This window comes from Macaca thibetana, chromosome 7, assembly GCF_024542745.1.
Source record: "Macaca thibetana thibetana isolate TM-01 chromosome 7, ASM2454274v1, whole genome shotgun sequence".
Lineage (NCBI taxonomy): Eukaryota > Metazoa > Chordata > Mammalia > Primates > Cercopithecidae > Macaca > Macaca thibetana.
Genome location: NC_065584.1, coordinates 32,837,981 through 32,864,195, shown reverse-complemented (window position 1 = coordinate 32,864,195; position 26,215 = coordinate 32,837,981). Strand labels below are relative to the sequence as shown.

Genomic DNA, 26,215 nt, shown 5'->3' with positions numbered 1-26,215 from the left:
GGGAGGATCACTTGAACCCAGGAGGCGGAGGTTGCAGTGAGCCAAGATTGCCCCACTGTACTCTAGCCTGGGTGACAGAGTGGGACTCCATCTCAATTAAAAAAAAGAAAAAGAATAGAAATTAACCAGAAGTTAGAGTTCAAAGAATTAAATTCTGTAAGGCTCACCGAAAGCTCAGGGTGAGGATGGTAGGTATGAACTAGATCAGGGAAGGCCTGTAAGGACTTTATTCTAAGGGCAGTAGGAAGCCATTGAAGGATTTTGCATAGGTGAATGTGACAGATTGGCATTTTTGAAAGCTCACTCTGCTTGCAATGTGGAGAGTAGAATTAAAAGGAGCAAGAGTGATTTAGAGAGAATAGTTATTGAAGTAATCCAGGCAAGAGATAATAGTGATTTGGACTTTGATGGTATTAGTTGAGATGGAGAGAAGTGGGAAGAGTGGAGAAATATTTAACTGTTAGAATCCACTTTGAGGTTGAGTAGTTAGGGAGAGGGAGGCATCAAGAATGATTCTTAGGTTTCTGGGATGGGCTGCAGGGTGGATGGTAGTCAAATTTACTAAAACAGAAAAACCTAAAGGAGAAAGAGGAAGAACATTTCTGGGGGTGAGGGGGAAATGATGAGTTAAGTTTCAGACATAACTGAGTTTGGGGTTCTTGAGACATAGATTCCAAATGGAAATGTCCAGTTGGAAGTTAGATATAGCTCTGGAGTCTAGATGTAAGATCTGGCAGACATAGATTTATAAGTCATCAGCATAAAAATGGTATTTGAAGACACAGAAATAAATGAAGCCTCTCAAGGAATGTGTGTAGAGTAAGAACTGAGGTTAAAGGACATTAAGCCTAGCTCCACAGAATAGCAGTATCTAAGGGAACCAACTTTTAGGTTGGTGCAAAAGTAATTGCAGTTTTTGCTATTACTTTTAATGGCAAAACCACAATTACTTTGGCATCAGTGTGACAGATGGAAAATCAAGATAGTGGATAGTGTGGTGCCATGAAAGTGAAGGAACAGACTGTAGGAGGAAGGAGTTGTCAGCTGTGTCAAGCACTGCTGAGAGGTCAAGCAAGATAAAGACTTCGAGTTATCTTTTGCACCTACTGACATGTAGATTATTGTTGACCTTGGCAGGAGCAGTTTCATAGTGACTGAAGCCATATTGCATTGATTTGAGGAGTGATGGAAGGTGAGGAAATGGGGATGGTGAGTATAGACAACTCTTTCAAGAAGTTTGACTGAAGGAGAGAGAGAATGAGGGAAGGAACTGGAGGAATAGATGAAGTAAATGAGCATTAAAATAATCGATGGGGACTAAGCTTATCTGGTGACCCAGATTATTACAGTAGAACGTGAATCTCAAAACTATTTAAGCCTGTTTTAAATAAATTTCTAAAATGGAAAGCCAATTCATTATTTTACCAAGTGTCCTCCTTGCCCCCTGCTTTAGAATGTAAGGCATAGAACATTGTCTTGTCGGCAGTTATGATAACCTGGATAGGGAAGGTAATCTTCCAAAATTAATCTTTAAAACATTACACACAAACACTCACCTCCTTTGTATTTCTCCACTTGGAAAATCATTTAGTATCTAGTTCATTACTAGAAGCAAGTGGTCAGTAAGTGCTTCCTGAGTAAATTAAAATCAACATCTTTCTTTTTTTTTTCGTAGAGATGGGATCTTGCCATGTTGCCCAGGCTGGTCTGAATTCCTAGGCTCAAGCAATATTCTTGCCTCGGCAGCATCTTTCTTAGTAACAATATTTGTGACAAATAGTTCTACATTCTTTTTTTTTTTTTTTTTTTTTGAGATAACTCGCTCTGTCACCCAGGCTGCAGTGTAGTGGCGCGAGAATCTCGGCTCACTGCAACCTCCGCCTCCTGAGTTCAAGCGATTCTCCTGCCTCAGCCTCCCGAGTAGCTGGGATTACAGGCATGTGCCAGCATGCCCAGCTAATTTTTGTATTTTTAGTAGAGACGGGGTTTCACCATGTTGGTCAGGCTGGTCTCGAACTCCTCACCTTGTGATCCTCCTGCCTTGGCCTCCCAAAGTGTTGGGATTACAGGCATGAGCCACCGCACCTGGCCAGTAGTTCTGCATTCTTTATGTTTGAAATCCCTTCATTCAATCTCATTTTAAATCTGACCTATACTATGATTTCCCTCTACCTATAAAACAACATCCCATATGAAATGGAGTTATCTGATATGATGGGACATTCAGAAAACTGGTGTCGTTAGCAAGTTCAGGCATTTTTTTTCTTTCTAAAATAGAGATAATCACACTTCTCTTAGGGTCACTAAGGACATTTGTGAGTGATACCATTATTATTTATTTCTAGAGCTTCAAAAATGTGCTGAAACCTGTCCTAGGATTGAATTAGATCTGGTTACTACTTATAGGGTTCATATTAAATAGAAATTGACCTACAGGGCATACTGTCAGTACTTACATTATCCTCAACTTACAATGGGTTTATTGAGATGTAACCCCACTGTAAGTCAAAGAGTATCTGTACTTTTACTATTCAATGTAAGAAAACAGCACACTTGGCCGGGCATAGTGGCTCATGCTTGTAATCCCAGTACTTTGGGAGGCCGAGGCGGGCAGGTCACCTGAGGTCAGGGGTTTGAGACCAGCCTGGCCAACACGGTGAACACAGTACACACAGTGAATCAACAAGTACTTCAGCCCTTAATAAGTTCTTAACCCTGGTCTGGATCTAAGACAAAGCATGAGAATAGGTGATAAAGAAGAAGCTGATAAAGAATCTCAACCTATACAGTTTTCATCCTGTACAGTCTTCATATCTGTAGCATTGGCTTAGTTTGTGAAAGATAGTTTGCATCTTTGTATCTTTTAATAATACTTTCAAAGCAACTTTTAAAAAGGAAACTTTTAACTTCTACTTGAAAGAGAATGAATTTATTGTTTTTTTTAAAACTGAAGGATAAGTCTGTTGATGTTTTCAGTATTAAAATAATGGAAGAAAGTGTTTTAATGCGACATTGTTATTGACCTTCATGGTCAGTGTGCTATTTTTTTTCTTTCTTTCTTTTTTTTTTTTTTTTTTTGAGACAGAGTCTTTCTCTGTTGCCCAGGGTGAAGTGCAATGGCATGATCTCGGCTCACTGCAACCTCCGCCTCCCAGGTTCAAGGGATTCTCCTGCCTCACCCTCCGGAGTAGCTGAGATTATAGGTGCGTGCCACCACACCTGGCTAATTTTTGTATTTTTAGTAGAGGCAGGGTTTCACCGTGTTGGCCAGGCTGGTCTTGAACACCTGACCTCAGGTGACCTGCCCGCCTCGGCCTCCCTTAGTACTGGGATTACAGGCATGAGCCACTGTGCCCGGCCAAATGTGCTGTTTTCTTACATTGAATAGTAAAAGTACAGATACTCTTTGACTTACAGTGGGGTTACATCTCAATAAACCCATTGTAAGTTGAGGATAATGTACGTTGAACATTTAATACACTTAGCCTACTGAATACCATAGTTTAGTGTAGCTATTAAATGTGCTCAGAAAATTTACATTAGGCAAAGTCATTTGACCACACAGTACACAGTAGAGTATTGGTTTTTTCTTGTTTTGTTTTGTTTTCTTTGAGATGGAGTCAGTGCAGTGGTGAGATCTTGGCTTACTGCGACCTCCACCTCCTGGGTTTAAGCGATTTTCCCATCTCAGCCTCCCAAGTAGCTGGGATTACAGGCACCCGCCATCATGCCCAGCTAATTTTTTTGTTTTTTTGTTTTTTTTTTTAGATGGAGTCTCGCTCTGTCACCCAGGCTGGAGTGCAGTGGCGTGATCTCGGCTCACTGCACCTCCACCTCCCAGGTTCATGCCATTCTTCTGCCTCAGCCTGCCAAGTAGCTGGGACTACAGGCGCCCGCCACCACGCCTGGCTAATTTTTTAATATTTTTGGTAGAGACAGGGTTTCACTGTGTTAGCTAGGATGGTCTCGATCTCCTGACCTCGTGATCTGCCTGCCTCGGCTCCCAAAGTGCTGGGATTATAGGCATGAGCCACTGCACTTGGCCTTTATTTTTTTGTATTTTGTAGAGACAGGGTTTCACCACGTTGGCCAGGCTGGTCTCGACCTCCTGACCTTAGGTGATCCGAGCACCTCGGCCTCCCAAAGTGCTGGATTACAGGTGTGAGCCACTGCACCTGGCCCAGGATTGGTTGTTTGCCCTCATGAGGCATGGCTGGCTGGGAGCCCAGGGCTCACTGCTGCTGTCCAGCATCACAAGAGAGTAAGATCAAAATTCATGGTATGGTTTCTGCTTTCACACCATCATAAAATTGAAAAATCATAAGTTGAACCATTGTTACGTCAGGGACCACCTATAATTATATCCTGGGAGCTGATGATTATATGTATAATAGTTAAAAACAGAAAACCTAGTTATGGATTAAACGTCAAGATAGAGTTCATGAGATGGAATTTATTCTTCCCAATAGATTGGAGCAAGTTTCAGGTAATAGAAATGAGTGACTGAGAGGGAAGGGCTTCAGTTGATCAATAACCATTTATTGGCATCCTACTGTGTGCTCCAGCACTATGCTTGACTACCAGATAAGATATAAAAAGAGCGGAAGGCAGCTGTCCCCTAAGAAAAATTATATTCTTTGAATGAAAAGTAGGTAACAAAACAGTATGTTTGGTGAGAAAAAGGTATGTATCATGTATATTTAATGCATCTGTTTGCGTATGGAAAATTAGGGAGGGTTATACTAGAAAATATTAACAGTGTAGGAAATCCTAGTTATCCAAAGATAATTGGATTAGAAAATAGGCAAGTAAAGTGAATTCATTTAACACAGGAACCAAAAGTTTATTATAAAACATAAAACATTTGATTGGGACCCAGTCTGGAAAAACAAAGCTCAAAGTGATAAGAATAAGCAGATTTTATATTTGATGGAATTGTTATAAATGAAATCATAGCCAAGTTTTAGAATGAACAAAGAATAAAGTGTAGATTGGGTTTCTTTGCTATAATTTTCATGGGAAAATTGTATGGCAACAGTATAAATCATCTTTTATTTCATTTTTTGACATGTTGAAAAAATACTTTAGGGATTTATTGATTTTTATAGGGACTGTTTTTCAACTTTTGGTATTCAGCCATTCTCTTATATAGTTTCTACTGTAAAGTACTGTTTGGTTGTTAACTGGTAGGACTTCTATCAGATCCTCAGTTGCCAGTAATAAGTTCCAGTGTTCTCCAACATCACTTTCTTAAAATACTACATCCATACAATTGTAGTAGAAACATATGCTTTTGTTAGTCATATAAGTATACAGGGCAGTTCATCAGTGAATATTTTAGTGTTATGATAACTTTTGGTTTTCCTTATGCAACCTTGTAACCATGGGAAATTATATAATACTAGGATAATGACACTCCTGTAGTTTTTTTCTGAGTGGTGAGATTTCTTTTATTGATTTTAATTAATTAGTTATTACTTACCTGTGTAGTCAGTTTTTTTTATTTGAGATTTTTAAAGTCACCATAGACACTGAATTAGTGAATACTGAACCATTGCTCCTTGGGGGAATACAGGGTTCGGTTCCTGTGAGTCTCTTGTCATATTTTTATCAACCGATGAACACATAGCCTTGCTTATGTGTGTTTCTGTTTAAAGACACCTTATTTAGTACATATTGTTGATTTATTAACATTGTACTCATGGGCCAGCAGCACTGTAGCACTTGCCCAAACAAAGCTGACCTAACACAGATATTTTCTCTTTGAGACATAAGACTGCTTTCTTGCTCTCGGGACACTAGACAGCACCTCAGCTGTATGCCTGGGGGCCATTTTAAACAGTGAAATCAACAAAAAAAAGCACAAAAGTATGAAAAATGTGGCACTAAATAGACTGAAAAGGACACTTATTTATAGTATAGACCTGGAACAAGAAGGCAGAGCATCACCTTGCGATTCGTCTCAGCTGGGAATGCACACATCAGGGGACTCATGTTTTTCACTGCTCTCCACGTTTGTGAATGACTGGGAAAGCTCAATGAGTATGGATTCTGGGTTTAGAAATAAATGTTAGGTTGGGCGTGGTGGCTCTTGCCTGTAATCCCAGCGCTTTGGGAGGCCAAGGCGGATCACTTGAGTCTAGGAGTTTGAAACCAGCCTGGGCAACATGGTGAAACCTGTCTCTATAAAAAATACAAAATTTATCCAGATAGTGGCACATACCTGTGGTCCCAGTTACTCGGGAGGTTGAAGCGGGAGGATCATTTGAGGACAGGAGGCAGCGGTAGCAGTGAGCCGAGACTGCACCACTATACTCAGCCTGGGTGACAGAGGGAGATGACCCTGTCTCAAAAAAAGAAAAAGAAAAATTTTAGGAAGTAGGCAAATTTGCAAATACAGAATCCAAGAATAATGAGGATTGGCTGTATTTTCTAATATTTCCATATGAAGCTTATTGTTGTAATTTTTAAAACATGAAAGCACAAAATAAGCTTTCAGAAAATTACAGTATGAAAGATAAAACTAAGGCTTTTTTTTTTTTTTTTTTTTTTTTTTTATGGAGACGGAGTCTCGCTCTGTCACCCAGGCTGGAGTGCAGTGGCCGAATCTCAGCTCACTACAAGCTCCGCCTCCTGGGTTTACACCATTCTCCTGCCTCAGCCTCCCAAGTAGCTGGGACTACAGGCACCCGCCACCTCACCCGGCTAGTTTTTTTGTATTTTTTAGTAGAGACGGGATTTCACCGTGTTAGTCAGGATGGTCTCCATCTCCTGACTTCGTGATCCGCCCGTCTCGGCCTCCCAAAGTGCTGGGATTACAGGCTTGAGCCACCGCGCCCAGCCTAAAACTAAGGCTTTTAAAATAAATAGAAAGCATTTTAAGACACAGTATATTGGCCAGGTGCGGTGGCTCACACCTGTAATCCCAGCACTTTGGGAGGCCAAGGCTGGTGGATCACCTGAGATAAGGAGTTTGAGACCAGCCTGGCCAACATAGTGAAACCCTATCTCTACTAAAAATACAAAAATTTAGCTAGGTGTGGTGGCGGGTGCCTGTAATCCCAGCTACTCAGGAAGCTGAGGCAAGAGAATCGCTTGAACCTGGGAGGTAGAGGTTGCAGTGAGACGAGATCACACCACTGCACTCCAGCCTGGATGACAGAGCAAGACTCCATCTCAAAAAAAATAAATAAATAAAACACAGCATATTCTCTTACATGTGCGTACATCTGAGTATGGGTAGACTAATGCTACAACAGGTGTTTAAAAGAGGGAAGAGACTGGATGCAGTGGTTCACACCTGTAATTCTAGCACTTTGGGAGGCTGAGGTGAGAGGATTGTTTGAGCCTAGGAGTTCGAGACCAGCCTGGGCAACACTGTAAGACCTCGTGTCTATAAAACATAAAAAGATTAGCTGGATGTGATGGTGCATGCTTATGAACACAGCTGCTCAGGAGGCTGAGGAGGGAGGATTGCTTGAGCCTGGGAGGTTGAGGCTTCAGTGAGCCATGTTCAGGCCATTGTACTCCATCCTGGGTGAGAGAGCGAGATGCAGTCTTAAAAAAAAAAAGAAGAAAGAAAAGAGGGAGGAGCGCTGGAGGAGAAAGAGAGAAGGCAGAGAAGATAGGTAGTACTGTTCGGTTCTATTCATTAATTACAAGACCCTTTTCGATAAATCTGAACAAACTGAAGCCAGGTTAGAAATAAGTAGCTGTGAATACTGAAGGGATTTACCCTGATCATTTATCAAGTTCCAAAAGCATGTGTTTATTAAGAGTACAAAAGCATGTTGAATTAGTATCTATGGTTTAATTTAAATGTATAAATTTGCGGGAGGAACTGAAAATTTTCTGTAGCCTGTGTTTAAGGTCTTGTTAACTTATTTGTCTTCCTCAGTCCAGCTTTGCCTTTGCTTACATATAGACACATGAACACAGACATAAAGATAGCTCCTTGTCAACACCAAGTTGCAGAGATACATGATTGTCAACCAGAATTCTCAAAAATTGTTTCTGTTGTAGGAACAGCAGCAGTATTGGTATCGACAGCACTTGCTCAGTTTGCAACAGAGGACAAAAGTTCATTTGCCAGGACACAAAAAGGGTCCTGTGGTAGCAAAGGATACACCAGAGCCGGTAAAAGAAGAAGTTACAGTACCTGCCACCAGTCAAGTTCCAGAATCTCCTTCTTCTGAGGAGCCCCCATTGCCACCTCCAAATGAGGAAGTGCCACCTCCTCTCCCACCTGAGGAACCCCAGGTAACCATATAATTAATTATTTAGTGTTTATTAAATTATTTAGCTTTTTTCTGATTCATTTATGTATACTTTTATCATAAATGGATATATATTTTTGTTGCTTTTTTTTTTTTTGAGACGGAGTCTCACTCTGTCGCCCAGGCTGGAGTGCAGTGGCCGGATCTCAGCTCACTGCAAGCTCCGCCTCCCGGGTTCACGCCATTCTCCTGCCTCAGCCTCCCGAGTAGCTGGGACTACAGGCGCCCACCACCTCGCCCGGCTAGTTTTTTGTATTTTTTAGTAGAGACGGGGTTTCACCGTGTTAGCCAGGATGGTCTCGATCTCCTGACCTCGTGATCCACCTGTCTCGGCCTCCCAAAGTGCTGGGATTACAGGCTTGAGTCACTGCGTCTGGCCCTTAGCCACCGTGCCCGGCCCTGTTTTTTAAAGTACCTAGAAAGTTGCATTTGAAATAATCAGATGTCTGTTGTATCAGGTTTATTTATTTATTTATTTATTTATTTTGAGACAGAATCTCGCTCTGTTTACCAGACTGGAGTGTAGTGGTGTGATCTTGGCTTACTGCAACTTCTGCCTCCCAGGTTCAGGCAATTCGCCTGCCTCAGCCTCTTGAGTAGCTGGGATGACAGGCGCGCACCACAACAACCAGCTAATTTTTGTATTTTTTAGTAGAGACGGGGTTTCACTGTGTTGGCCAGGCTGGTTTTGAACTCCTGACCTCAAGTGATCTGCCTGCTTCGGCCTCCCAAAGTGCTGGGGTTACAGGCATGAGCCACTGCGCCTGGCCTGTTGTATCAGGTTTAGAAAAGGAAATTTTTCCTAGTTTGAGTGAAGAATTAGATACTCTTCTGAATTGAGTACCTCTAAGCACTAAAGGAAGATGCCAGCATATGTTCATAGTGACAGTACAGGGCAATAGTTGAGTGCTTGAGCTTTTAGAGTCCAGCTACCCAGGCTATAATTCAGGTACTACCACTTGCCGGTAGTGACTGGGCAAATCTGTTAACCATTCTGTGCTTCAATTTACTTCTCTGCGAAATGGGTGTATTCAATAGTAGCTATCACATAGAGGTATTGAGGCATTAAATGTGATAATGTCACTCCTTGTCACTCAGCATAGTGACTGGCACATGGGAGGTTCTTATATTGGTCCAAAGGTCATTGTTCTCTCAAGAGCCTTATATGAAGGGTTTATCAAACCATAATGGTTATATTGTAGTCCATCGGTGAAAAGTGACAAAAAAAGAAAGGGATTTCTCATAGAGTGAAAAGATCTATAACTTAAGGATCACTTGTTTTTGTTTTTTGAGACAGGGTCTCACTCTGTCGCCCAGGCTGGCGTGCAGTGCTGTGATCTCAGCTCACTGCAGCTTCAGCCTCCCAGGCTTAAGTGATCCTCCCGCCTCAGCCTTCCAAGTAGTTGGGACCCCTTTTCTTTTTTCTTCTCTTCTCTTTCTTTTCTCTTTCTCTTCTTTTCTTTTCTTTTCTTTCTTTTCTTTCTTTCTTTTCTTTCTTATGGAATCTCACTCTGTTGCCAAGGCTGGAGTGCAGTGGTGCGATTTTGGCTCACTGCAACCTCCGCCTCCCAGGTTCAAGTGATTCTCCTGCCTCAGCCTCCCAAGTAGGTGAAATTACAGGTGCCCGCCACCACACCTGGCTAATTTTTGTACTTTTAGTTGAGACGGAGTTTTACCATATTGGCCAGGCTGGTCTTGGACTACTGACTTCAAGTGATCTGCCCGCCTTGGCCTCCCAAAGTTCTGGGATTACAGGTGTGAGGTGTGGCGCCCGGCCTGGTACCACTTTCTACTAGGAAAATTGTTGTCATATTTAGGAATAATAAGGTTATTATTCTAGTGAAGACTATGGAATTTATAAACTCCTTTGTATTAGTATCCATAATAGTATACATAGAGCTATGTGTTTATGTAAAGATAGAATAACTGTTCTCAGTCCAAAAAGAACTAAAGATAACTGTGTTTGACAGTTAGATGTTTCTGAGTTGTAGGGATTCTGGACTTTGTAATACATTTATAAAATATTTTTGGTTGCTGTTTTATGACTTACATAAAGATGTGTCCTCTTTTATCTTTAGTCTGAGGACCCAGAAGAAGATGCCAGGTTAAAGCAGTTGCAGGCTGCAGCAGCACACTGGCAGCAGCACCAGCAACATCGAGTCGGTTTTCAGTATCAGGGAATAATGCAGAAGCACACTCAGTTACAGCAGATTCTACAACAGTACCAGCAGATTATACAGCCCCCACCGCATATACAGGCAAGTGCTTCCATAGTCCACAAATAGGAAGTTGCCCCAAGACATTGAAATGATTTGTTATTCTTGAAAGATTTAAGTGTGAAAAACAAAAGATATCAACTGTTGACAATTAATTGTTTCCCAAGGGGTGCCCAAGTAGTTATCTGCCACATTACCTGGGGGACTGTGGAGGGATGGGTTATAGTAGAGTTTCCTGATCATGTCAACCCAGGCCAGGTGTTAGCTTACTATTGCTAAGGGTCTTAAGAGCTGGGGATTTTAACCATATAGCTACAGGTTAACCTGTGTTTTGCCTATAAACTACTACAGTAACAGATAAGCAAAAAGGCCAAAAACAGCCATCACAAAAAACCTAAGGAAATATACCATAAAAGATACAGTGACTTAGGTACTTGTTTGTCTTGTATCTTTGAGGTGTAATGTTGTGTCTGTATATCTATAATAACAGATCATTTTTCAAGTTCTTAAAATTATCCATATTAAAAACTTGAAAAATACTTATTGCTAAGATAGGTATTTGCTTTATTGTTTGGTTGGTTTTTCCAACTCTGTGGTAAGTCGTTTAAGCCAAAAGAAGAAAGAAGAAATGATCATCACTCAAAGAACTTGACAAACTTATTCTTAGCCTCCCAGTCTTTAGTGTTCTAATTTCCTAAAGTGTCAAATGCCCTTGATTCATTAAAATTTTAACCTGTGATTAATTCTCTTAATATGAATGTTTTGAAATAGTTTTTATCCTTTTATTTGTAGACCATGTCTGTAGATATGCAGCTGCGGCATTATGAGATGCAGCAGCAACAGTTTCAACATCTTTACCAAGAATGGGAGCGAGAGTTTCAGCTATGGGAGGAACAACTCCATTCCTATCCTCATAAAGATCAGCTTCAGGAGTATGAGAAGCAGTGGAAAACATGGCAGGGACATATGAAAGCCACTCAGAGTTATCTCCAGGAGAAAGTCAATTCATTACAGAACATGAAGAACCAGTATATTGGGAACATGTCAATGCCACCTCCTTTTGTTCCATATTCTCAAATGCCTCCACCTCTACCTACAATGCCCCCTCCAGTGTTGCCTCCTTCATTGCCACCACCAGTGATGCCCCCTGCCCTTCCTGCTACAGTGCCACCACCTGGCATGCCCCCACCTGTTATGCCACCTTCTTTGCCAACCTCTGTTCCCCCACCAGGGATGCCTCCTTCTCTCTCTTCTGCAGGGCCACCTCCAGTTCTCCCCCCACCTTCCCTCTCTTCTGCAGGGCCACCACCAGTTCTTCCCCCACCATCTCTCTCTTCAACAGCACCTCCACCTGTCTTGCCCCTCCCGCCATTGTCTTCAGCTACACCTCCTCCAGGAATACCTCCCCCTGGAGTTCCACAAGGGATACCTCCTCAGTTAACAGCAGCCCCAGTTCCACCAGCCTCCAGTTCACAGAGCTCACAAGTTCCAGAGAAACCTAGACCAGCACTGCTTCCTACTCCTGTGTCTTTTGGTTCTGCCCCACCCACAACTTACCATCCTCCATTGCAATCAGCTGGTCCATCAGAACAAGTGAATTCAAAAGCTCCTTTGAGCAAGTCTGCTCTGCCATACAGTTCATTCTCATCCGATCAAGGACTTGGGGAGTCTTCTGCTGCTCCATCTCAGCCTATCACTGCAGTGAAGGACATGCCAGTGAGATCAGGTGGCCTGCTTCCAGATCCTCCTAGAAGTAGTTACTTGGAAAGTCCAAGAGGCCCAAGGTAGGTCTGCTTTTTTCTCTCTTTTTTTTTTTGGTTTGGCTATGTTATTGATTTAGGCTATTTGGTTCTCAATGGTATAAAAAGCTTCATTTATACAATTTTTATACTCTCTTTCTACTTATACTGTCTGCTTGTTAGACATCATGTATGTAATCTAGAAAAGGTAACATGCCCCCATTTCTTTGATGTCTCTGCTTTTGTCCTGTCTGTAGAGATTACAGTCCAGAATGAATGTAGTATTGTGGAGTAATGCTTATCATTTTGTATTGACTTACTAGCTTTAAAAATAATATTAAACTTTATCTTTTTTTGCTTTTTCATTCATTTGACAAATAATTGAATTAGCAATTACTATTTGTTAGATAATTTGTTAGTTGTTAGAGATAAAGATGAACAAGCCAATATTCTACTGGCTTGAGGCAATTAAATTTAGCATAAGGTAAGTAGGACTTTTATCCATTCAGCAAATATTTAAGTTCCTGGTCTTGTACTTAGAGCAGTGAATATAACAGAACACATAAAATTCCTGCCCCCATGGAGCTTACATCCTTTGTTTTTTCCCCAGTTAAGGAGATACTTCTGTTTTGCCAGAACCACATATTTAGAAAGAAAACAAATTGCTGGTGTGTAAGTTTTTTCTCTTTACCTTTTAAAAACTCTTAAGTTCATTTTTTCCAAGTTTGTAAAAATAGATTTTTCTCCCCAAGTTGACCTAAATGATAACTTTTCTATGGAAATTATTATTTTTTGAGGCAGGATCTCACTTTTTCACCCAGGCTAGTGTGCAGTGATGCAATTATGGCTCAGTGCAGCCTCGACCTCCTGGGTTCAAGCAGTCCTCCCACCTCAGCCTCCTAGGTGGCTGAGACCAGAGGCACGCACCACCATATCTGGCCAATTTTTAAAAAATACTTCATAGAGATGGGGGTCTTCCTATGTTGACCAGGCTGGTCTCAAACTCCTGGGCTCAAGCGATCCTCTTGCCTTCACCTCCCTGCCTGCCTTGGCCTCCCAAAGTGCTGGGATTACAGGCGTGAGCCACCACACTCAGCCAGAAAAATACTTTTAATCAGTTTTTTTCTCAGTTGGGAATTGTAGTAGAAATGCATACTCCTTATGCAAAATTCAAACATTACAGAAAAGTGTAGAAAAAAGTGAAAGTCACCTAATTCTACCATCTGGAGAGAATCATTTTAAAAATATATGTTACAAAAATGGGATCATACTGAGTAGATTATCTTGTAACTTATTTTTCCACCAATCTGCGTATTGCTTAGATTTCCATCTCAATAGATCTACATCATCATTTTTTTTTTTCAACTTCATTTTAACATTTGAAAACAAAATATCTTTTATTCCCCAAGTTTATAATTCTGAAAGCAGTGTGGCACAAAAAACTCCACAATCAAAGTTAAGAGAAAGGGGCAATTAACATGAATTCCTCTGTGTACCAAGAAGCCTTGCTGGAGACTTTACACACATTATTATCTCATGGGAGTTTTCTCAACAACCTGTGAAGTAGGCAGATTATTCTGTACTTACCCTTAACAAAATGGCACTGAGAGGATTGGGTAACTTGCTCAGTCAGGATTATTTAGCTGAGTGAGTAGAACCCCATTACAGGTACAGTTGAGTCTAGGGGGTCCCCAAAGCAAAAGCACTATTTAAGCACTGTTTACTGCTGTGATCCAAGCCTATACTGTCAGTGCTTATTTGGCACGTCTATCATCTTGATTTGAATTCGTACTTATCTCTGGGAATGAGCATTGCCTTTTAGATCTGGTGACTAATTTGCTGTCAGAGAAGTACATTCTTAATACCTCATGAAACATACATTTCTTTCTCCCTTGATTTCTGTCATGTTAATATTTTCTCTCTTTGCCTACTAAATCTTGGCTGTGTGAATTTAGGACCTATTTTAAGTTTTTTCTTCAGAAGAAAATAACTTCTGAAGTTAATAATCTCAGTGCTGGGAGGATATTAGCAATTATCTAATATTATATCCGTCTACGGCAACGCACATTTGTATTCCATTTCAGTTTGTTACAAATGGGTCTTGCACATATCTTATTTATTCCTCTTAGTAATATCAGGAGGTAAATAAATACATAAGAAAAGCTGAGATTCAGAGAGGTTGTAAATACATTGCCTCATATAACACAGCTAATAAATGGTCGAGATGGGATTAGAATCCAAGGACTTCTGATCCACTTTAAGTCCATTGTACTTTCTGTGATGAGCAGTTGTATGCTTGACATTGGCATTGTGATAAGGAACACTGCCATATAAGTCATTGATTCTAGAAAGTTTGTTTTTCACATTGAACCTAAATGTGATTCTTTTAACTTTTATCTGTTGATTCTGGATTTGCCTCTGGAGCAACACAGAATGAATTATCCTATCCCTCTTCTACAGTGTGTCACTACGGTTATTTAAAAACTATTACCCTCATGTCTCCCTCACCCTTCCTTACCCAGTTTGCTCGCCAATCACAACTCAGATTCTTTTCATCTTAACATTGGTTCTAACTCCCTCCTGCTGTACTGCTCACTGTCCTTTGAAGGGCCTTTGGTTTGTTAGCCTCCTTCAGAATGAACACTTACTTCAGATGCAGAGGACCATGGGCCTAGTACCAACTTCATTATAAATAATGTGCTTATATTATATAGCTTAACAAATTGCTTTTTTGTTTGTTTTTTTCAGCACTCTCACAGTGTTGACTCTTGTTGAGCTGAACATCAATCTAGCTTCCCAGGTCTTTTTCGCATTAGCTTTCATTAAGCCAAGTCTCTCTTATCCCGAACTTGTGTGGTCGGTTTTTTGTTTTTGTTTTTCTTGTTTCTTTTTCTAAGACTTTACCTTTCTTTTTAGATTTTTTTCTAGTTAGGTTTGTACCATCATTTCAGTCTGCTGAAATCTTGGTGAATGATTATATTGTTTTAGGGATGTGATATTGCTCTTCAACATTTTCATCTGCAGCTTTGATAAGGATGACTTTTTAATCCTTGAATTGGATCCTGCTCACATTATCCCCCTTTTTTGAAAACCTTTCCCCACACTAGTTTATGTCATTGCGATTTCAGTCACCCCTCTGCTTCTTTTGCTCACGAAGCCCTTATAGAGTATAGTTTGGGGCTGTTACCCAGGCATAGTTATTTTTCTCCAGTGTAACTAGGTAAAAAATCAGTGGGAAGCTGGTTAGTCAGTGAACATGACTGAGGTAAGAATAATCTATACTATTAAGGAAACCTGTGAACTTTCTTTATTCCTAATTCAGATTTTGCTATCAACATATAACTGATATGGTAAACCACTTTTTTTTTTTTAAATAATCAAAGCTAAGTAGAAAAACAAGAGTTTAGAACACAGCTAAACAAATTTACTGATAACATGCTGTTACAAATAAAGTACTGTAAATGGCTTTGAGCTTTTGCAAAATCCAGATTTAGGCTGCTTTCTAAAAATGAGATTTCTAAAAAGTCACGTGACAAAACTGCATGACATGTAAATAGCATGTCACGTTGTTGAGCATGTAGGGGAGCTGTTTTGACACTGTGTGTATCATTGGATTCACTCAGTCTTCCAGAAGACTACTGTTGCTCCAGCAAACTGTCATATCAGTGGATGTTGGTTTTCCAGGACCTTTTATTTTTCACATATAATAAAACTTATTGAAAGGTAACAGAGAAGCACGCAATTTTAAGTGTTCAGCTTAGTGAATTTTCACACAATAAAGACACACATTGGCCAGGTGTGATGGCTCACACCTGTAATCCTAGCACTTTGGGAGGCTGAGGTGGGCGGATCATGAGGTTAGGAGTTCGAGACCAGCCTGGCCAATATGGTGAAACCCCATCTCTACTAAAAAATACAAAAATTAGCCAGTGTGGTGACACGTGCCTGTATTCCCAGCTACTTGGGAGGCTGAGGCAGGAGAATTGCTTGAACCTGGGAGGCGCAGGTTGCCTGAGATCATGCCACTGCACTCTAGCCTGGGAGACAGAGTGAGATTCCATCTCAAAAAAAAAAAAAAAAAAAAAAAAAGACACACGTGGTATCACTACTAGATCAAGAAGTAGGAATCACTAATGCCCAAGAAATCTCCCTCATCCCCCCCAGTTATTTTGTAATACCCCAAAGATAACTGTTATACTGAGCTATAGATTAGTTTTGCCTATTTTGAACTTTATATGCGTGAAATAATACCATACGTACTCGTGAGTCTGGCATCTTTCACTTGACATTGTATTATTGTGAGAGTCATCCACGTTGTGTGTAGTAGTAGTTTGTTTATTCCCGTTCCTGTACAATAGTTCATTGTATGAATATATCACAATATGTTTCTCCATTTTAATATTAATGGTCATTGAAATTTTTTGGTTATTATGAAAAGTGCTGCTGTGTGTCTTTTGATGCTGTATGTGTCTCTTTAGATGTATGTGTTTGTTTGTGTATGTTTAATTTTGTTTGGATATCTATTAAGGATTGGAATTGCCTGATTTACAGAGTATATACATGTTCTGCGTTAATGGGTATTGTTAAATATTTTTCCAAAGTGGTTGTTTCAGTTTATACTCTCACTAGCAGTGTTTCAGTGTTTCAGTTTTTTTGCATCCTTATCAACACTTGGTATTGTTAAACTTTTAGGATTTAGCAATCCTAGTGGATGTTTAGTGGTATCATGATAATGGATTTAATTTACATTTCCCTGATGACTAATGAGGTTTCACTTTTTTCATTTGATTATTGTTCATTTGGATTTCCTCTTTTATGAAATGCTGATTCAAGTCTTTTTCCCATTTTTTGACTGGGTTTTATGTCTTACTGATTTTGTAGGAGTTGTTAGTATATTCTACACGACAGTTCTTTGTCCATTATATGTATTAGAAATTTCTCACTGCAGGACTTTTTATTTTCTTAATGAGCACTTGAATGTAAATGCTGCAGACCGGGCACAGTGGCTCACGCCTGTAATCCCAGCACTTTGGGAGGCGGACATGGTCAGATCACTTGAGGTCAGGAGTCTGAGACCAGCATGGCCAACACGGTGAAATTCCACCTCTACTAAAAATACAAAAATTAGCCAGGCATGGTGGTGTGCGCTTGTAATCCCAGCCACTTGGGAGGCTGAGGCACAAGAATCACTTGAATACAGAGGTGGAAGTTGCAGTGAACTGAGATCAAGTCACTACACTGCAGCCTGGGCGACAGAGTGACGGAGCGAGAGTGAGACTTCGTCTCAAAAAAAAGTAAACTCTGCAGTATAACAGTTTGATTTCAGTATACTAGAAAAGTAATCTTTACCATTTACCTTTTAGGTCCAATGGACCCTTTTTATTTTAAAGTTTAAAGTAATTTTACAAATAATTTACAGAATTTAAGAATAAAGGGGCCAGGCATGGTGGCTCACATCTGTAATCTCAGCACTTTGGGAGGCCTAGGCGAGGGGATCACTTGAGGTCAGGAGTTTGAGACCAGCCAGGCCAACATGGCAAAACCCCGTCTCTAGTAAAAATACAAAAATTAGCTGAGCATGGTTGCGCACACCTGTAATCCCAGCTACTCAGGAGGTTGAGGCATGAGAATTGCTTAAGCTGGGAGGCAGAGGTTGCAGAACTGTGCCACTATACTCCAGCCTGGATGACGGAGTGAGAGTCTGTCTCAAAAGTAAAAACAAAATAAAATAAAGGGATAGCGAAAAATGTTAAAGACAAACTCTTCTCATCCATTAAATTTGGGCACACAAACATCTTAAAAGATGAAATAATTCTGTCACATATACTCTTAGCAAATTGAGATGGTCCAGGTTCTTGCCACAAAATATGTGATAAGATAAGGTTTATCCTGTTTAATAACTAAGTGGATTACTGCACCACATTTTCTTTCTGTTGTTAGAAACATATTGTCAGCTGGTCATGGTGGCCCACACCTATAATTCCAGCCCTTTGGGGGACTGAGGCAGGAGGATTGCTTGAGTTTAGGAATTTGAGACCAGCTTGGGCAACATAGTGAGACCCTGTCTCTACAAAAAGTAAAAAATTAGCCTGGCTTGGTGGCATGTGCCTGTGGTCCCAGTTATGTGGGAGGCTGAGGTGGGAGGATTGCTTGAGCCTGGGAGGTCAAGGCAGCAGTGAACTGTGCACTGCACTCCAGCCTAGGCAATAGAGTGAGATCCTGACTCAAAAAAAAGAAAAGTAATCCCAATGCTATAAATATTATTATTTACTTTTTCTTCTGTCTTTTATTTCTTTAACCTTTTATTTTTAAATCAGTACTCTATATAGAACTGATTTTATATAGTGTGAGGTAGGGATCAATGTTTATTATTTTCCAAATAACTATCCAGTTCACCCGAACACCATTTACTGAAGAAGTCATCCCTACTACTTTGCAGTGACTTCATCATAAATCCAGTGTTTAAATGTGTTTGTTTCTGGACTCTTCATTCCCGTGGTCTATTTGTCTGTCTTTGCATTAGTGTCATATTGTTTTAATTACTGTAGCTTTACAATAAATTTATCTGTTAGTGTAGGTCCTCCAGTTCTGTGCTTCTAGATGAGGGATTGGCAAGCTTTCTTTCTCTTTTCTTTTTTTTTTTTTTCTTTTTCTTGAGATGGAGTCTGGTTTTGTTACGCAGGCTGGAGTACAGTGGCCCTCACTGCAACCACTGCTTCCTAGGTTCAAGCGATTCTCCTGTCTCAGCCTCCCAAGTAGCTGGGATTACAGGCATGTGCCACCATGCCTGGCTAATTTTTGTATTTTTGGTAGAGATGGAGTTTCACCATTTTGGCCAGGTTGGTCTTGAACTCCTGACCTCAGGTGATCCGCCTGCTTTGGCCTCCCAAGGTGCTGGGATTACAGGCGTGAGCCATTGTGCCCAGCCTGGCAAGCTTTCTATAAAGGGCCAGATGGTAAATATTTGTAGGCCTTGTGGGTCACATTTGGTCTCTGTTAAATATTTTTCTTTCTTTGTTTTCTTTTTCCTTTTTTTTCACATTTAAAAAAAATTTTATTGAGACAGGGTCTTTACTCTGTTGCCTAGGCTGGAATGCAGCAGCAGGATCATAACTCATTACAACTTTGACCTCCTGGGCTCAAGCATTCCTCCCACATCAGCCTCCTGTGTAGCTGGAACTGCAGGCGTGTCCCACCATGCTTGGCTACTTTATTTTTTGTAGAGGTGGATCTGCCTATGTTGTCCAGGCTGGTCTCGAACTCCTGAGCTCAGGCCATCTGCCTGCCTTGGCCTTCCAAAGTGTTGGGATTACAGGCATGAGCCACCATGTACAGCCTTTTTTTTTTTTTTTTTTTTTTTTTTAAACCTTCAAGAATGTAAAAAAGATCACTTTTAACTGTGTTTGGAACATAGACCATAGTTTGCTGCCCCCTGTTCTAGATTGTCTTGATTATTCTTATTAGAATCAGCTTGTCAGTTTTCAAAAACCTGCTGGAATTTTGATGAGCATTGCATAGAATCCATTGACCATTTGGAGGAAGAATTGAAATCTTTATAATATCAAGGCTTCTGATCAGTCACAACTACGTTTCGACTGGCTTTAGGATTGGAATTGTGGACTTCTTCCATTCTATAGCTATCTTACTAGGATTAGTAAGGGACTGTGAGTGCTATAGGTTTTCTTTATATTTCCATTTGTTATGATTGTTCCTGTTTATAGTGATTACTTATCTTTGGGAATTTTAATTTTAGGACCTTGGTTATACATATTTAGAAAACAGGTGCTATTTCACATGAAAACAAAACAGGAAGGAATTTTAATTCCAGAATTTCGTATCTTGTAATTCCCATGGTTTGTTAATTTTAGTATGTTTCTGCAAATAGTAGAATACAGAAAATACCTTCTTTAAAAGTATTTGTATAACTGCATCATACCTCTTACGTTTTTACGTTTTGGAGTTTTATATCAAATTTTGAAATTTTTATAATTCTAAGGTATTTTTACCTAGTTTTAGGGGTTTTTAAAGGGAGTGTATAACACACTTTACAAATAAACACTTTCTAAATACTTAAATATTTGCTTATTTTTCTTTTCATCTGACCAATGTACAATGCATGCGTTTTTATGTGATTGTATTCAGTGAATTTATGTAATGTTTCTACTATATTTTAAATACATGTTTTTACATGTCAAAAGGATCATAGTATTTCATTATATTGATTTAAAGGTGGCTTATTTTCATACAGATTTTTAATATGAGTATCTCTTGATATATTTGTTAAAAATGCTTAAAAGGTCTCTAGTTTTATAAATGAAAATAGTTTTGAGTCTGTTATTTTGTTACATCTTTGAACTTTGAAAATTTGAAAGTCCAGTAATAGCCAGGTGCAGTGGCTCATGCCTGTAATCCTAGCACTTTGGGATGCTGAGGCAGGTGGATTGCTTGAGCTCAGGAATTTGAGACCAGCCTGAGCAATTTGGTGAATCTCCATCTCTACCAAAAATACAAAAATTAGCCGACTCTAGTGACATAAAAAATTAACCAGGCATGGTAGCAGGCACCTGTGGTCCCAGATACTTGGAGGACTGAGGTGGGAGGATCGCTGGAACCCAGAAAGTCTAGGTTGCAGTGAGCTGTGATCACACCACTGCATTCCAGCCTGGGTGACAGAGTGAGACCCTGTCTCAGAAAAGGGCAAAAAAAAAAAAAAAAAAAAATCAAATAGTGATACATATTTGCCGTTTATATGTAGTGTTGAAATTGTATTTCAGATGGTTTCAATATTTTCTGGCCCCCAGAATGAAAATAAAATGATAGGCCTTGGCTGTTGGTCAGCAATTTGGTCTGAAAACAAAGCACCCTACCCTTTCAACTCTTTTGCCATGTCCTCTTATCTGCACACCTTTTAATGCCTCCTAATTCCTTTGTCCTTTCCTCTGGCTTTTACACATGCTCTTTTCTTTGTCTGGAATTCCCTTCTTGCCATTCTTTGCTTTATTTATTCTTATTTTTCCTGCCCTGGAGCAAGCACTTCAGTAATTACAGATCGGGATTCTTTAATGCAGTCAGACATTGAGAATACTTTGGATAGCAAGACAAACATGTTCCATATTTATCAAATTCTGTTCTAATTGTCGAGTTAATTGTCTCACTCTTCCTGTGGATGGTGAACTCCTTGAGGTTAGGCATGACTGTCTTTTTAGCACCAGCACATTACCTGACAATCAGTAAGTGTTCAATAAAAGTTGCTTCTTCCAAAATGTCAGTCATGGATAAAATTCTCAAGGCATTCACAATTTTGTTAGGAGAGACTTTGCTCCTACTTAGAATTTGATTAGAATACTAGATAACGTTGATAAGGTCTCTCATGGACTCTTGTACATTGTGGAAGATAGTCTTATCACTTACATGAACAAATAATTGCTGCATTTAATACATAGCAAATGACTTTATACAACTTTGATCCAATATATTATTGAAGCACTTTGAATTAATAAGTGTAATTCCAAGAAAGGAACCAAACCTTCATAAACCCTAAAGTGGCATACTTTTTTTCCTTCTGTAAATATATACTCTCCATCCTTACTTAGCATTGTGTTGTATATGCTTTGACAAGTTCCTGGTCACCTTCTTTCCCCTTTGTCCATTATAGCTCTGCCAAAGCTTCACTACTTCACATAGACCATCTACTCTAGTGCTGCTTTCTCGATGTTAGCAAACGTTTTTATTTTGCATTATATTTATAATTTAGCTTCCTGCCTCACAGGAAATCAAGTCTACCTATCAAGCTCAGTAAAACATCTCACTTCTAACCCTTAGCTGTACTTACCATGCTCATCACCTTGTAGTCTCAGGAGAACCAGCCCTTCTGATGAGGGCTAATCCTCTCTCTGTGCCCTTTAAAGAGATAACAGTTTACATTTTTATCAAAGTGATTCATATGCATGGTTTAAAAAAAACTGGGCCAAATGGCCACCCACTGCCTCATCCCCATGCCCCCCAAATGTTTTTTCCAGTGGCATCCTCTTTTAGTTATTTAGCTGTTTCTTTTGGTCGCCATCTTCATAGCACTAAATAATTATGCTGCTCTTTTCACGACTTACACACTTACACATTTTAGATATTATATATTTATTTAACTGTCCTGAAAAATAAAGTTTTCGTTCTTCCTCGACACTCTGCCATATGGGTGTTAACTACAGCATTCCCCTTGACGATCCTCCAGAATGTGATTTGCTATTTATCGAATCTCATGGCTTCCTGTTACCATTCAGTCCCTCTATTTCCTGGAGGGCATGCTCAGGTAACTTGCTAAGGAAGTGTGGGTGAGGGGTAAATTTTCTTAGTCATCCTGTATCTGACAATGTCTTTATTCTAATCTCACACTTGCTTGCTAATTTGAATATAGAATTTGATGTTGGAGATAATTATTCCTCAAGGTTTTACGATCATTGTTCTATTTTGTTCTGTCACCTTGTGTAGGTGTTTTGCCGTTCTGATTCTTTTCCTGTTTTGGTGACCTGCTCTCTCCCAAACTTAAAAAATCTCTGGTATTCTGAAATTTCAGTGTTTTTTGTTTTCTTATTTAGTTTTATTAATTGTACTGAGTACTCAGTATGCTGGACTCTTTCTATCTAGAGATTGGAATCTCTTAACTCCGGGATATTTGTTTGTGCTATTTATTCATTAATTTTTTTTCTCTCATTTTCTGTTTCTGGAACTCTTCATTAGCAGGATTTTGGATCTGTTGGATTATCTTTGTGTCTTTTATCTTACATTTTGTTATATTTCCTGAGATACTTTAACTTCTTTTTTTTTTTTTTTTTTTTTTTTTGAGACGGAGTCTCGCTGTGTTGCCCAGGCTGGAGTGCAGTGGCCGGATCTCAGCTCACTGCAAGCTCTGCCTCCCGGGTTTTTACGCCATTCTCCTGCCTCAGCCTCCCGAGTAGCCGGGACTACAGGCGCCCGCCACCTTGCCCGGCTAGTTTTTTGTATTTTTTAGTAGAGACGGGGTTTCACCGTGTTAGCCAGGATGGTCTCGAACTCCTGACCTCGTGATCCGCCCGTCTCGGCCTCCCAAAGTGCTGGGATTACAGGCTTGAGCCACCGCGCCCGGCCGATACTTTAACTTCTAATCCTTTTATTGTATCTTTTATTTTGAGAATTGGAAAATTTTTTTCTGTGGTTCTTTTGGTGTTGATCTTTTTTATAAATAGCACATTGTTCTTGATTTATAGATACAGTCTCTTTAAGAATCTCTCTGAGGATAACAATTTGAGTTGAAAGTTCTTTTCTGCTTTTTGCATTCTATTTTCTCCAAATTCAGATCCTATTTATCTTTAGTTTTTCTTTCATTTTGGACGTGTTCCTCAAATATCTAGCAATCCTTGGCTGTCTATTTATGTTTAAGCATGGAAGACACTGACAAACTGATTGGGAGCTCTGTGTATGGGAGGGGTTTGTTACCTGTCACGTTTCTGCTTTATGTGAATAGGGTAAGGAACTGTCACTACTCCTAGGGGACTCTCAAATTCAAGGATTTAAGAGACATTCAGCCTAAGGAAAGGCTGGTTGATGGTTCTGAATATAGATTTACATATTTTTAGCCCCAAATTTTACTCCTTTCCTTCCCTAGCACCCCCTAGTGTCTGAGAATCCTGACCCTCTTTGATGTTCTCTGGGCAAGCCCGCCTCCTTTTGATTTTATCCCCTTCTGCCATCAGTACTCTAAACTGACTTCTTCCTCCTCTGTAAGTTACCGCTCATATTTGTTCTTTGTCTTTCAGAATTTACAGACAAGACTCTCATCTTCTGATTACCCCCTCTCTCTGTTTATTATGGATTTGTGTATTTTTAAGTTCCTTGCAATGGGTTTGTAAAAGGTCAACTTGGCTAGGCTGAACTACATTTCCCAAAATTCCCTTTCTCTCTGTCCCCCTCTCTCTCTGTCTCTCTTTTTTTTTTTTTTTTTTTTGAGACGAAGTCTCACGCTGTCACCCAGTCTGGAGTGCAATGGCCTCGACTCACTGAATTCTCCACCTCTTGGGTTCAAGTGATTCTCCTGCCTCTGCCTCCTGAGTAGCTGGGATTAGAGGCGCACACCACCATGCCCAGCTTAAGTTTTCTATTAGTAGAGACAGGGTTTCACCATATTGGCCAGGCTGGTCTCAAACTCCTGACCTCAAGTGATCCACTCGCCTCCGCTTCCCAAAGTGCTAGAATTACAGGCGTGAGCCAGTGTGCGTGGCCGCCTTTCCCATATGTTTCTGATTAAATTGGGTCACAGGGAGATTTTCACACCCAACATGAGGCATTTATTCCTGGACAACCAAAAACATTTTAACTCTTTCCCCAGAAGAGCACAAAAAGTCTTTTTCTTTGTCTTTAGGATAATATTAGTTCATCCTTCTCCTACCAGACTCACATTCTCTCTTTCATGTTCTGTAACTTAAATACTGAAATAATAAAGTTAACTATTAACACATATTATGTTAGATAATAAGAAAGAAAAACAAATGAACCAAAAAATATTTGGTTAATACACACACACACACACAAACACACATACATATTTAAACACATATATATCAAGCAAGAAATACTTGTAACTATTGTAGTCTGTATTTCTGCAATGGTCATGTGGTCATAGCTGGTATATATGTTCTTCCACTACTCATTCCATATTCCCTTTGCTCTAAGTAAGTACCTCAGCCGGTCCTGATTCCTTATCTGATGGGGTGACCCAGGCTTTCATTCTTGAAAGATATGGGCTATTAGCAGATTCTTTCTGAATTAGTTCTGCTATTTGCAGTTGTACAATACCCTTTGCAATTTTCCATAGACTTGAATCTCAGTACATGGGAAATACTAAGAGATGTCCTAGAGGATCTCTTGCATTTCGGACGTACTCCACTTCACCTATATTGTGTGGTAGTAACCCAAATTCCCCTTGAAAGTTAGGATCAATCATCCCCAGTGAATACAGTAACCCTCTCTCCATTGCCTCTTGATTTGAAACTTCCGAATAAAGTTGGGGTCTCAACTTCAGGTTAGTGGAATCATTTGTTGTGTCCCCTAGTGGAAGTATTCATCTCTCTGAAACTAGACTTTTAGAACAACAAAGCCTAAAGTCACAGGAATAGGAAATAAATATTTTGCCAACACTGAATTTATTAGTCTTCATTGATTTCCCAAAGAAATGAAAGAAAAAGCCTCCTAGCACTCATTAAAGGCATGAAAGGCATCGCTGTCTACTACTCAGTCATCTAAGCCAGAAACCTTGGAATCATCTTAAATTCTTCTCTTACCACTATCATTTTATTTCTACTGGTGACAAAATCTTACCAATTCTACCTTATTTTACATCTCTCACTTTTATCCCCTCCTCTGCATTCTCATATCAGTCATTGCCTTAGGCTAGGCATCACCTTCACTTATCCAAATTGTAGAGATAATCTTTAAACTTTTTGTTTCTGTCTACTGTTTTTCTGCTAAAGCAATCTTTTTAAAATCAGACTATATTTAGTGGCTCTAAGTGCTTATAAGGTGACACCAAACCTCCTTAACCAGCCGAATTAATTTGTCTGTTACAATCGAGATCCAAGTCAGATGGCTTTAACAAGTTAGAAGTTTATTCTCTCTTAGGACTTAGATGATGGCTCAGGAATCCAGTTCCTTCTGATTTACCTGGTCCTGGATATTTCACCACCATGTCATAACCAGCATGAAAAAGGAAATCGTGAAGAGGAGGATGTGCTCTTTCCTTTAAGGGGACAACCCAGAGGATGTGCAAATCATTTTCACTCTCAGCTCCTTGGCCAAAACTTGGCTCTCAGTTCTAGCTGCAAGAGATATTGAGAAAGAGAGTCTCTTGTGTGGGGAGCCTTGTGTCTAGCTGAAAACAGGAGGCCTGTTATTGTAGATAAGTGGGGAATGGGTATTGGAAGACCACCAGTAGTCTCTGCCACATGAGGCATACACA

General features: G+C 39.9%; 1 protein-coding gene across 5 annotated transcripts in view; it reads left to right on the top strand.

The window, feature by feature from the left end:
* Window positions 1-26,215, top strand: part of YLPM1 (YLP motif containing 1) — a 73,424-nt gene that overhangs the window by 6,795 nt on the left and 40,414 nt on the right. For 4 of the 5 annotated variants that reach the window (XM_050798650.1, XM_050798646.1, XM_050798648.1 and 1 more), the window contains exons 2-4: window positions 8,023-8,259; window positions 10,355-10,534; window positions 11,285-12,276. In XM_050798650.1, the coding sequence (XP_050654607.1) occupies window positions 8,023-8,259; window positions 10,355-10,534; window positions 11,285-12,276 (1,409 nt within the window). Of the gene's footprint in view, window positions 1-3,105; window positions 3,204-8,022; window positions 8,260-10,354; window positions 10,535-11,284; window positions 12,277-26,215 lie in introns of all 5 variants that reach the window. The other variant, XM_050798649.1, reaches the window with a different exon arrangement.